Here is a 13,974-nt window from a genome sequence, read left to right on the forward strand (position 1 = left end):
CAGCCGGTATAACCTGGGTATCTCCTGTATATAATTCTATATGTACAGCCGGTATAACCTGGGTATCTCCTGTATATAATTCTATATGTACAGCCGGTATAACCTGGGTATCTCCTGTATATAATTCTATATGTACAGCCGGTATAACTTATATCTCTGTATATAGGATCCCTTGATGGCTTGCAGTTGGAGTCCTCCTGCTTTCTCCAGTGTATGTGCGGAGTCCTCTCTCTGGCTCGCTCTGAGCTCTTGTCCTCAGGTGTCTGCAGATGGAATCACCCCGCTGCTCCCGCACCATTTCAGTCAAATTGCAGAGTAGTGCGGCATTTATCTCAGGAATGGTGTGCACGCTCCTGTAATTTGAGGCTGACACTTTGTATCCACAATTGCTACAAGCACTTTGTTTATCTGTCTGGTCCGCGCCGCTCCGGCCTCACAATGAAGCGCTTGCACTCATTTAACTCTCATGCGAGCGGCGCACCCTGCAGATGTCTGGCGGTGATATTACATCTGCTGCTACCATGACAAATCATTCCCCGGCCTTAGATATCTGCACATACACAACTAGGACAATATATAGTTACCAGCACACGGCCATCTTCACTTTAAAGTGTAAACATCCCCCTCGTGCTGCCACAGCTGGAGGTCTGTTCCTATGTAGCAGAGCCAGTCGGGTTGTGTGTAACCTGTAGACTTGGGGTCTTTTCTCTTCTTGGTGTGATGTTGCTCCATCTCCCCTCTCACAGCATTTAGTCACAGACACAGTGTGAGAGAGATACTGCAGCTGCATCCCCCTCCTCTCCATTGAGTATATACTATTGTACATGGAAGTTTTGGTTTATCCCTAAAAGAACAAACCCCAAACATGTACATTGGGCTGGCCCGGGGTGGTTAATCTTTGGTATTCAACCCCAAATAAGTCGCATGCTCATCTGGTCACTGTCTAGTCCATGTAGCCGCTGAGGCAAGTAATTGTCCATGTCGGCATTTACTAGATGCTAAGATGGGACCGAGACGTGGAGACCAGAAGAGACCCAGTGTCAGGACAGGTGGGTATCACTTCTCTTCATTTTTAAGGCACTTTGACCCGACTCCTTTAACACAAAGAAAGCTTTAAAGGTAACCTTCCGGCTAGTTTGGGACCCCTAATCCCCCAGCGTAGCATTAGGCATCTGGGGTCTGTACAGATACTGGGGCAGATTTACTAATCCTATCTACTACAGTTATTAGATGGGTTTATACTACACCAGATTTATCACAGTGACTGATGCTCCATGATAAATCTGGTACACCTGCACACTGTCTGACTTATAGTATGTGTACACCACCGGGGCGTGGGCTTTAGGCTTTGCTCTCTCCACATGAGGTGTGGGATGTTGGAAGATTTTTTTATTTAATGCCAAATTTGCCGGAATTTCTCTTACTCATAACAGAGTAATAACATTAGTGTTGCCATGAAGGGAACCGTCTCCATAAGGATAATGTAACGTCTGGAATTAACCATTATTTTTATTCCTAGTTCATTATCCAGCAGGGCGGCGATGCTGAGCCATGGAGAAGACTTCTCTACGTATAATACACCATGTCGCCATCGCTCTTCAATGTTGAGGGGTCCTCCACCCTGGATAACCACTTTGGGGGATTGCCTTTCCATCTCTTGTTGGTGTTCCCCTCATCTATTACCTGTACTCTGCGGTTCCATCCCATTACATGTGACATAAAGTATTACACTGCACTCTATCATATAATATGCACAGACCTGTGGGGTCCTCCGCAGTCAGAGATCCCCTTAAATGTTGTGGCCTCCTCCTTTCCTTCATGGTTTCTTATTTCCAGCAGGTTTTGTATCTCATCCTCCTTCACAGCCACAAAGACTCCAAAGATGGAAGAGTCGGCCCGGACAAGTCTACACATTTATTACAGGAAACCTACGGCTATTACCGGAGGACACACGGACGGCTCAGGCTATTACCGGAGGACACACGGACGGCTCAGGCTATTACCGGAGGACACACGGACGGCTCAGGCTATTACCGGAGGACACACGGACGGCTCAGGCTATTACCGGAGGACACACGGACGGCTCAGGCTGTAATCTTTGGCGTATGGCTCAGAGGAAATCCGCCACCGGTGAAGCGAGGAGCGTCGGAGCGCTGCTGCTGCTGAATAAATGGAGTGTCTGTGTCTGCTGGATTTCTTTCCTTCTCCCTGTACAGAACAAATACACATCCATTACACACATCACACATATAAGACATATCACACATATCACACATTACATTGCCTGATGTGGCAAATACATAAAAAATGGTGGGTGGGATAATGGGGGGGGAGGGAGGAGGGAGGGGGTTGGTATAGCCAGAGGGGATGGGGGGTGGGATAGAATAGGGAGGGTAGGAGTAGAGTAGGGGAGGAGTAGAGTAGGGGAGGTGGGTGGAGTAGAGTAGGTTAGGGTCAGAGTAGGGGGTGGAGGGAGGGAGGGGAGGGGGGGGGAGGGAGGGGAGGGGGGGGAGGGAGGGGGGGGAGGAGGGAGGGGAGGGGGGGGGGAGGGAGGAGGGAGGGGAGGGGGGGGGAGGGGGGGAGGGAGGAGGGAGGGGAGGGGGGGAGGGGGGGAGGGAGGGGAGGAGGGGGGGAGGGGGGAGGGAGGGGAGGGGGGGAGGGAGGAGGGGGAGGGGGGAGGGAGGGGGGGAGGGGGGGGGGAGGGGGGGGAAGGGAGGGAGGGGGGGGGAGGGAGGGTGGGGGGGAGGGTAGAGTAGGGGGGGTAGAGTGGGGGGGGGGGTAGAGTAGGGGGGGTAGAGTGGGGGGGGGGTAGAGTGGGGGGGGGGTAGAGTGGGGGGGGGTAGAGTGGGGGGGGGTAGAGTGGGGGGGGGTAGAGTGGGGGGGGGGAGTAGAGTAGAGTAGGGGAGTAGGGGGGAGGTAGGGCAGAGTAGGCTGGAGGAAGATAGAGTAGATCTGTACTACTACTACTCTACCTTCCTCCAGCCTACTCTACCTCACCTCCCCCCTACTCGAGGGGGGGGGAGGGGAGGGGATATTCTCTTGTGTTATGGTGTGTACGATTTCCTGACATGGGGGGAGGGGTCTGAGACTTATGATGACTGATATTTTCTGGGGTCATGTTGTGCTGCTATTTCCTGGCATGGAGCCTGTGGGGGGAGGAGCCTGTGGGGGGAGGAGCCTGTGGGGGAGGGCGGGGCCTGATTGGGGTGAGACTTATGATATTCTCTGGTATCATGCTGTGCTGCTATTTTCTGGCATAGGGCCTGTGGAGGGGGGCGGGGCCTATGGGAGAGGGAGGGGGCAGAGAGTGAGACTTATGATGACAGTGATACTCTGATTTTTTTTTGGGAGGAGGGGCTGATCCCGCCTCCCTTACATAGTATTGTTGGTCTTTGTACAAGACCAACCTCCCCCTGTGCTTCCAGCACTTACCACTATGGGGCGAGGTCTTCCGCTCAGGACATAGACTATGTGTCGGGGTTATTATTACATTACAGGGTTATTCCATATAAATACTGGTTGCGAGCTCCATACAGGGCTCTCATTATATCACATTAACTATTGGAGGACATCGGGGAGAACATACAAACACCTTGAAGATGTTTTGGTCATGGCTGGATTCAAACCCATGACTCCAGCGTTCCAAGGCTACAGAGCTAACCACTAAGCCAGCGTGTCGCCTACAGGCCGGAGGATCTGAACGTAAATTTATCCTCTTTTTTGCTGCTATTAGTAGAGAAGAACCTTAAGAGCCGCACAAGTAAGCCGAGGCCGGAGCCGGAGCCCCATCTGCTGCAATGTGTGGGGAGCGCTAATGGGATGTTCTTACAGGCAGGAGCCGGGCGCTGCCAGGGTGCAGAGACGGGTGCTGGCAGGGTGCAGAGACGGGCGCTGGCAGGGTGCAGAGACGGGTGCTGGCAGGGTGCAGAGATGGCCGCACTCACTGAGATCCCAAATCAAGTAGCTTAGACTTAGACATTAAAATCCAGTAATAAAAGCAGATGCTGAATGGCGCCGGGCTCAGGCAGGGGGGAGCAGCTGCGGCTCAGGCAGGGGGGAGCAGCTGCGGCACATCCCCTTATAATATATATAGCAGATTAACCCTGTGGAGATGCCGTAGAGATCCAATAACACAGAATATCTGATAACACGGTGGCTCAGTGGTTAGCACTACAACCATGCAGCGCTGACGTCCTGGGTTCGAATCCAGCCAAGGATAAAACATCGGCGTAGAAGTTTGTGTGGATTTCCTCCAACGAAAAAATGTACAGGGAAAAAACGTGCACTGTGAGCGCTATATGGGGACCTATATACAATCTATATAAAATAATATCTGATAATCCGGCAGATTAAATGGGGTTTCCAGGACTTCTATCCCGATGACCGATATGTGACCTGTGCGGGTGTTGCGGCCTCTTCCTTCACAATCAGCAGTCACATGGTACAGCAGCAGCTCAGTCCCATTCAAGTAAATAAGACTGAGCCGAATAGAGCCACTATACAATGTACAGCGCCGCTCACCTGAACGCTATGGTCTCTCCATCTCGGCTCTCAGACCCCCATCGATCACATGATCTGGCCTATGGAAAGGACATCAATATACAAGTCCCAGAAAATCCCTTTAAGTGTATGTCCCTGTACCTGGCCTGCTGCTCCTTCCTCTTCTGTGTCAGGTACTTCTTCTTGACGTTCTGCAGCTCCTTGGCCAGTCTCTCCATCTCGTACTTGTATTCCTGGCTCTGGGACTCGTACATGTTCAGCTCTGAGGACAGGGCCTGTAGGGAGACATATATAGTATATACCGGAGATGAGATCGGCCTGCGGGGGCTGGGATCCGTCACCTACACTAAATACCTGACCCTCAGCTTCATCATGTGCTCCAGTCACCTCCAGAGCTGCATCCGGAATCCTGCTGCTAGCAGTTAGGCCCCGTTCGCACAGGGCACGGGATGGCATATTTTGGCGTGGGAAGCTGCGCTCACCTTGAGTTGCTTGGTCTTCTCCCGCAGAGTCTGCTGATAGATCTGCAGCTGCTCGGCCGCCTCTGGTCCCGGCTGCCGCGCCAGGATGTGTTTCAGCTCCACATAAAGCTTCTCCTTTTCCTACAAGACACAAAGATTCACAAAAGGAATGGAGAGTCTTGTATCTGCGACTCCTGACAAAGCAATTCCTCTAGTAAAGACAGATCCATCAGGTTTAACCCCTAACGCCCAAGAATGTTCTTGTTCTCGTCTCAGCGGTTTGTGCTCCAGAGCTGATCTTCCTATGTTCACTGGGAACAAGAAGGTTGTCAGTCACATGGAACAGCAGCGACTTATCCGCGTTCATCTGAATGGGGTTGAGCTGCAATGCCAAGCGCGGCCACTATGATCTATGTGGCGCTGTGCTTGGTATTCAATGACGAGGTTGCGGCGCAGAATACACTGACCTGAGCAATACCATATATAACCAGCGGACAGGGGCGGCGCTGTTTTTGGAAGAAAGCAACCATGCTTTTCTAGTCCTGTACAATCTCCCAGGTTTCTTAGATTGGTGACAGATCTGCAACCCTTAAAGTAAAATGAATAGTACAGGTGAATATAAGAAACTTTGTAATAGATCTTATTAAAGAAAAATGCTTCCTTCTCCACTTATTGGACTGTGTTACTTTTTACATAGAAGTCTATGGAGAGGGGAGGAGGAGATTGCCTCATTCTGTGCTGCGGCAGAGCCTTATATTGAAGATACAGCAGTGTAGCAGAGAGTAAAATCTCCAGTGATTTGTGAGTCTCTTCAAGCAGCCTCCTCCTCGCTCCATAGACGTCTATATAAAAAGTAACTCTGTCTGATAATTGGAGAAAGAAAAAGATTCTGTTAATAAGATATATCAGAAAGTTTCTTATATTCACCTGGACTACTTATTTATGAAAGGTTGTCTTATACCCGGAGGTGCCCTTTAAGACGGCTGCAGTGGTGGACATATAAATACTCAACTTTCCCAGTGACAGATATCGGCTTTTCCAGTTTAGTGATGCAGGGACTGTGTGTTAGTAGACAGCGGAGCGCGGTTTTTGCTTTCAGAGCTCTCGTCACACTCGCATCCTGCAGATATCTATCACAGGGTAATTTGTCAAAAATGACCTATAATGCTCCATATCTATAAAAGCCGAGCAGAGGCGTCACCCCGGGGTGCGGGGAAAATCAAATGGCGACTGACAGCAGCCCAGCCAAGAATCATGAGAGCAGTATTGATGTTCTCTACCGCCAGCAGGGGGCGCTACGCTATAACGGCAATTGTCACCACTGAGGTGTCAAGGGAGCAGCTATGGAGGGTTTTTATAGCCGAGCTCCATCACTTAAAGGGGTATTCTGAGTCTACGGATCAAGTGCGGTCATAAAACAAAGGAAAGAAAAATCTAACTTAGCACATTTTTCAATGAGAAACAGCGCCACTCTTGTTCCTAGGCCTTGCCTGGTATTGCAGCTCAGTCCCATACACAAATAGATGGTACTTGCTGTCAGGGACTACAATAATGGGCTGCAGCATTGCCACAATGTACACGGAGGTCACAGCCCCTCCCCCACTGACTACAAACCAATCACCTCCCCTCTTATATTCTTGTTCGACTCCAACTCCATATTCATAGAAGTGCAGAAATCCCTCTCCTGCGCTAGGACTCTGCTACAATGTATCAGCGCAGGTATAATGTAAGTCACACCTCCAATATTCTGGTACAATGTATCAGCGCAGGTATAATGTAAGTCACACCTCCAATATTCTGGTACAATGTATCAGCGCAGGTATAATGTAAGTCACACCTCCAATATTCTGCTACAATGTATCAGTGCAGGTATAATGTAGCAGTCACAGCTCCAATATTCTGCTACAATGTATCAGTGCAGGTATAATGTAAGTCACACCTCCAATATTCTGGTACAACGTATCAGCGCAGGTATAATGTAAGTCACACCTCCAATATTCTGCTACAATGTATCAGCGCAGGTATAATGTAGCAGTCACACCTCCAATATTCTGCTACAATGTATCAGTGCAGATATGATGTAAGTCACACCTCCAATATTCTGGTACAATGTATCAGTGCAGGTATAATGTAAGTCACACCTCCAATATTCTGGTACAATGTATCAGTGCAGGTATAATGTAAGTCACACCTCCAATATTCTGGTACAACGTATCAGCGCAGGTATAATGTAAGTCACACCTCCAATATTCTGCTACAATGTATCAGTGCAGGTATAATGTAAGTCACACCTCCAATATTCTGGTACAACGTATCAGCGCAGGTATAATGTAAGTCACACCTCCAATATTCTGCTACAATGTATCAGTGCAGGTATAATATAAGTCACACCTCCAATATTCTGCTACAGTGTATCAGCGCAGGTATAATGTAAGTCACACCTCCAATATTCTGCTACAATGTATCAGTGCAGGTATAATGTAAGTCACACCTCCAATATTCTGCTACAATGTATCAGCGCAGGTATAATGTAAGTCACTCCTCCAATATTCTGCTACAATGTATCAGTGCAGGTATAATGTAAGTCATACCTCCAATATTCTGCTACAACGTATCAGCGCAGATATAATGTAAGTCACACCTCTTATATTCTGCTACAATGTATCAGCGCAGGTATAATGTAAGTCACACCTCCAATATTCTGCTACAATGTATCAGCGCAGGTATAATGTAAGTCACTCCTCCAATATTCTGCTACAATGTATCAGTGCAGGTATAATGTAAGTCATACCTCCAATATTCTGCTACAACGTATCAGCGCAGATATAATGTAAGTCACACTTCCAATATTCTGCCACAATGTATCAGCGCAGGTATAATGTAGCAGTCACACCTCCAATATTCTGCTACAATGTATCAGTGCAAGTATAATGTAAGTCACACCTCCAATATTCTGCTACAATGTATCAGCGCAGGTATAATGTAAGTCACTCCTCCAATATTCTGCTACAATGTATCAGTGCAGGTATAATGTAAGTCATACCTCCAATATTCTGCTACAACGTATCAGCGCAGATATAATGTAAGTCACTCCTCCAATATTCTGCTACAATGTATCAGTGCAGGTATAATGTAAGTCATACCTCCAATATTCTGCCACAATGTATCAGCGCAGGTATAATGTAAGTCACACTTCCAATATTCTGCCACAATGTATCAGCGCAGGTATAATGTAGCAGTCACACCTCTTATATTCTGCTACAATGTATCAGTGCAAGTATAATGTAAGTCACACCTCTTATATTCTGCTACAATGTATCAGCGCAGGTATAATGTAGGTCACACCTCCAATATTCTGCTACAGTGCATCAGCGCAGGTATAATGTAAGTCACACTTCCAATATTCTGCTACAATGTATCAGCGCAGGTATAATGTAAGTCACACCTCTTATATTCTGCTACAATGTATCAGCGCAGGTATAATGTAGCAGTCACTGTAATGCTCCCCAGTGGTCCCACACACTATACAATACTGCGCAGCCCGGTCTATTAGAAAGTTGCAGAATGTAGAAGAATTAAAGGGGTCTCCTAACAAGTAAAGTGATGGCTTATCTCTAGGACATACCGGGATCATATAGGATATAGGTCGGACCGATCCTGACAAATGGATTTAACGTTGCTTCCCCCTCTAAGTTTGGGGTTGGACCTAGACAGCATGCCCCAGAACAGGGGAACACCCATTGAGTTAAAGCACAATGGTCCGTCCCTTTAACGCCACCCTGCCAGTCCTTGCAGAAGCCTTTGCAGATCTGCAGCGATCCTGACTATAGCGGCACATAGGACATCGATTATCAGACTGTGCAGGAGCGGACGACGAATAATCCGTCCACATAAAGGGGCGAACAGCTGAGAGCTTTACAGAGCGAGCGCGGCAGTGGTGGCCAGAAGGAAATGGCTTGGCACAGACCCGGCCCTGCAAACTGCCAACTATTCTGCCATGAAACAAAGGACGGCATGAAAAAGCCCTAATACTAATGGGTAATGCGGGCAAAACGGGGAAAATAGCTCCCCGCAGCAGCATCCAGCCCGTCCTGAGGAAGGAGAATAGAGGGAGCTGGCAGGGGGAGCCCTCCTTTGTAAAGGGCATCGGGCCTGTGCCAGGTTGTTTAATACTAAGCGTGCTGTGCTAAAGTAGGAAGACGGAGAGTGAAATACAATAGTCGCTGTTTACAGAGCGCGGCCCCCAGAGCGGCGTCTCGTTCTGCCACCGCGCCAGTCAAACAAACAGGCAGAAGGAATAAAGCGCGCAATTGCTCCCATGCCAACTATTCAGAACATTTCCCAGTTAAGTCTCTGCGCCCGCTCTGCTGTTACGGCGCACGCTCAGCTGATAACCACTCAATAGGCCGCGGCGGGACCATCATTAAAAGCCCGGGCCGGACGCCTCGCCGTATTGTAGGAAGAACAATGATGCATCTGGACACGGGAAGGTGAATTGTCCACCGGAGCTCCACCCCCGACACCACCGCTATATGCCCCAGATTTCATGTGCACTTCATCTGCCTGCTCCAGATTATACCGCACATGCGGATGGAAGAAGCCGCTATATATATATATATATATATATATATATATATATATATACTCCTCTGTGTAGTGATAACATTGTATTAGGTCTTGTCATATTATATTGTTACATAGTTTTACATCATAGAGTTAATTGTATCCTGTTCTGTTCCATTATCTTACATTGTATCATTTTATGGTTCTAGTGTTTTACATCATTTATATTATATCACGTTCTGTTATACTGTTATATTATTGTTGTACGTTGTATTATACTGTTACATTGTGTCCTATTACACTATTATATCACGTTGTATTATACTATTATATTACTGTATCACACTCTATTATACTGTTGCCTTATGTTCTTATATCAGTTTATATCTCGCTCTTGCTATTCTGTTATTCATTGTATCCTGTTGTCATATAATAGTATTTATTGTATATTATTGTACCAGATACAATGTATTGTTTTGTCACAGTATATCATGTTGTGTTATACTGTTGTATTATTGTATATTACATACACAGTTACATTACGTTCAGTTTCTGTCACATTATTACTGTGCTGTTAGTTACTGTATCATGTTCTGTTATATAATTGTATTGATTGTATCATGTTATTACATCGTGTTATGTGTCCATATACTGTGGTGGTGTTATATATGATTTATTATATCATGTGCTATAATATTTATTGGATATTATCTTACATTATACAATGTATTGTTCTGTCACAGTATATATATATAATTGTGCTACATTCCATCTGGTTATATTTCTATATATTGTTGTAGTGTTTTACATTAATTATGTCTTTTCTATTACACCGCTATATTACTTATTATATCGTCATGTTACATTGTATCACTTTATCTGAAGTTCTGTTATGTTATATTGTTACTTATTATATCACACCACCGTATCCGATATCATGTTATTATCGCCATATAACATTAATATACTTCTATCCAGGTTCCCGTCCTCACATTTTGCCGCACCAGTTGAACCAGTTGAAGGGGTACTCGGAGCGCCAGGACGGGGATGGGGGGAGGGGTTGTGCTATATCTGTAGGCCAAGTCCACCAGCCACATGGTGACCATCTTATGTGTATAGAGAACTCCCACTTCTCCCCTGGCACCCATTGTTGTCACGGTGATAGGATCAGGCATGATTAAATTCAGCAGGTCCAACTCCTTTCTTTCTCACCACTGCAGCAGCTCTCACAGTCTCACAGTCTCACAGTCTCTCACCACTGCAGCAAATCTCGCAGTCTCTCACAGTCTCACACCACTGCAGCAACTCTCGCAGTCTCTCACAGTCTCACAGTCTCTCACCACTGCAGCAACTCTCGCAGTCTCTCACAGTCTCACAGTCTCTCACCACTGCAGCAGCTCTCGCAGTCTCTCACAGTCTCACAGTCTCTCACCACTGCAGCAACTCTCGCAGTCTCTCACAGTCTCACAGTCTCTCACCACTGCAGCAGCTCTCGCAGTCTCTCACAGTCTCAGTCTCTCACCACTGCAGCAGCTCTCGCAGTCTCTCGCAGTCTCTCACCACTGCAGCAGCTCTCGCAGTCTCTCAGTCACTCACCACTGCAGAAGATCTCACAGTCTCTCACCACTGCAGCAACTCTCACAGTCTCTCACAGTCTCTCACCACTGCAGCAGCTCTCGCAGTCTCTCACCACTGCAGCAGCTCTCGCAGTCTCTCGCAGTCTCTCACCACTGCAGCAGCTCTCGCAGTCTCTCACCACTGCAGCAGCTCTCGCAGTCTCTCGCAGTCTCTCAGCACTGCAGCAACTCTCACAGTCTCTCAGCACTGCAGCAGCTCTCACAGTCTCTCAGCACTGCAGCAGCTCTCGCAGTCTCTCACAGTCTCTCACCACTGCAGCAGCTCTCACAGTCTCACAGTCTCTCACCACTGCAGCAGCTCTCGCAGTCTCTCAGTCACTCACCACTGCAGCAGCTCTCACAGTCTCTCACCACTGCAGCAGCTCTCACAGTCTCTCACAGTCACTCACCACTGCAGCAGCTCTCTCAGTCTCTCACCACTGCAGCAGCTCTCACAGTCTCTCACCACTGCAGCAGCTCTCACAGTCTCTCACCACTGCAGCAGCTCTCACAGTCTCTCACCACTGCAGCAGCTCTCACAGTCTCTCACCACTGCAGCAGCTCTCACAGTCTCACAGTCTCTCACCACTGCAGCAGCTCTCGCAGTCTCTCAATCACTCACCACTGCAGCAGCTCTCACAGTCTCTCACAGTCTCTCACCACTGCAGCAGCTCTCACAGTCTCTCACCACTGCAGCAGCTCTCACAGTCTCTCACCACTGCAGCAGCTCTCACAGTCTCTCACAGTCACTCACCACTGCAACAGCTCTCACAGTCACTCACCACTGCAGCAGCTCTCACAGTCTCTCACCACTGCAGCAGCTCTCACAGTCTCTCACCACTGCAGCAGCTCTCACAGTCTCTCACCACTGCAGCAACTCTCGCAGTCTCTCACAGTCTCACAGTCTCTCACCACTGCAGCAGCTCTCGCAGTCTCTCACAGTCTCTCACCACTGCAGCAGCTCTCGCAGTCTCTCGCAGTCTCTCACCACTGCAGCAGCTCTCGCAGTCTCTCAGTCACTCACCACTGCAGAAGCTCTCACAGTCTCTCACCACTGCAGCAACTCTCACAGTCTCTCAAAGTCACTCACCACTGCAGCAGCTCTCACAGTCTCTCACCACTGCAGCAGCTCTCACAGTCTCTCACCACTGCAGCAGCTCTCGCAGTCTCTCGCAGTCTCTCACCACTGCAGCAGCTCTCGCAGTCTCTCGCAGTCTCTCACCACTGCAGCAGCTCTCGCAGTCTCTCGCAGTCTCTCAGCACTGCAGCAACTCTCACAGTCTCTCACAGTCTCTCAGCACTGCAGCAGCTCTCGCAGTCTCTCACAGTCTCTCACCACTGCAGCAGCTCTCACAGTCTCACAGTCTCTCACCACTGCAGCAGCTCTCGCAGTCTCTCAGTCACTCACCACAGCAGCAGCTCTCACAGTCTCTCACCACTGCAGCAGCTCTCACAGTCTCTCACAGTCACTCACCACTGCAGCAGCTCTCACAGTCACTCACCACTGCAGCAGCTCTCACAGTCTCTCACCACTGCAGCAGCTCTCACAGTCTCTCACCACTGCAGCAGCTCTCACAGTCTCTCACCACTGCAGCAGCTCTCACAGTCTCTCACCACTGCAGCAGCTCTCACAGTCTCTCACCACTGCAGCAGCTCTCACAGTCTCTCACCACTGCAGCAGCTCTCACAGTCTCTCAGCACTGCAGCAGCTCTCGCAGTCTCTCACAGTCTCTCACCACTGCAGCAGCTCTCACAGTCTCTCACCACTGCAGCAGCTCTCACAGTCTCTCACCACTGCAGCAGCTCTCACAGTCTCTCAGCACTGCAGCAGCTCTCGCAGTCTCTCACAGTCTCTCACCACTGCAGCAGCTCTCGCAGTCTCTCACAGTCTCTCACCACTGCAGCAGCTCTCACAGTCTCTCACCACTGCAGCAGCTCTCACAGTCTCTCACCACTGCAGCAGCTCTCACAGTCTCTCAGCACTGCAGCAGCTCTCGCAGTCTCTCACAGTCTCTCACCACTGCAGCAGCTCTCGCAGTCTCTCACAGTCTCTCACCACTGCAGCAGCTCTCACAGTCTCACAGTCTCTCACCACTGCAGCAGCTCTCGCAGTCTCTCAATCACTCACCACTGCAGCAGCTCTCACAGTCTCTCACAGTCTCTCACCACTGCAGCAGCTCTCACAGTCTCTCACCACTGCAGCAGCTCTCACAGTCTCTCACCACTGCAGCAGCTCTCACAGTCTCTCACAGTCACTCACCACTGCAACAGCTCTCACAGTCACTCACCACTGCAGCAGCTCTCACAGTCTCTCACCACTGCAGCAGCTCTCACAGTCTCTCACCACTGCAGCAGCTCTCACAGTCTCTCACCACTGCAGCAACTCTCGCAGTCTCTCACAGTCTCTCACCACTGCAGCAGCTCTCGCAGTCTCTCACAGTCTCACAGTCTCTCACCACTGCAGCAGCTCTCGCAGTCTCTCGCAGTCTCTCACCACTGCAGCAGCTCTCGCAGTCTCTCAGTCACTCACCACTGCAGAAGCTCTCACAGTCTCTCACCACTGCAGCAACTCTCACAGTCTCTCACAGTCACTCACCACTGCAGCAGCTCTCACAGTCTCTCACCACTGCAGCAGCTCTCACAGTCTCTCACCACTGCAGCAGCTCTCGCAGTCTCTCGCAGTCTCTCACCACTGCAGCAGCTCTCACAGTCTCTCACCACTGCAGCAGCTCTCACAGTCTCTCACCACTGCAGCAACTCTCGCAGTCTCTCACAGTCACTCACCACTGCAGCAGCTCTCACAGTCTCTCACCACTGCAGCAACTCTCGCAGTC

At 49.2% G+C, this 13,974-nt stretch overlaps 1 protein-coding gene across 1 annotated transcript in view; it reads right to left on the reverse strand.

Annotated features, from left to right (window-relative positions):
- Positions 1–2,075: 2,075 nt before the first annotated feature.
- The window catches only part of CFAP58 (cilia and flagella associated protein 58), a 47,654-nt gene continuing 35,755 nt past the window's right edge, over positions 2,076–13,974 (reverse strand). The window contains 3 exon segments of the mRNA XM_075288005.1: positions 2,076–2,208; positions 4,642–4,775; positions 4,983–5,102. Of these exon segments, the coding sequence (XP_075144106.1) occupies positions 2,085–2,208; positions 4,642–4,775; positions 4,983–5,102 (378 nt within the window). The 3' untranslated portion in view covers positions 2,076–2,084.

The sequence above is a fragment of the Leptodactylus fuscus genome, chromosome 10 (genome assembly GCF_031893055.1).
Source record: "Leptodactylus fuscus isolate aLepFus1 chromosome 10, aLepFus1.hap2, whole genome shotgun sequence".
Classification (NCBI taxonomy): Eukaryota; Metazoa; Chordata; class Amphibia; order Anura; family Leptodactylidae; genus Leptodactylus; species Leptodactylus fuscus.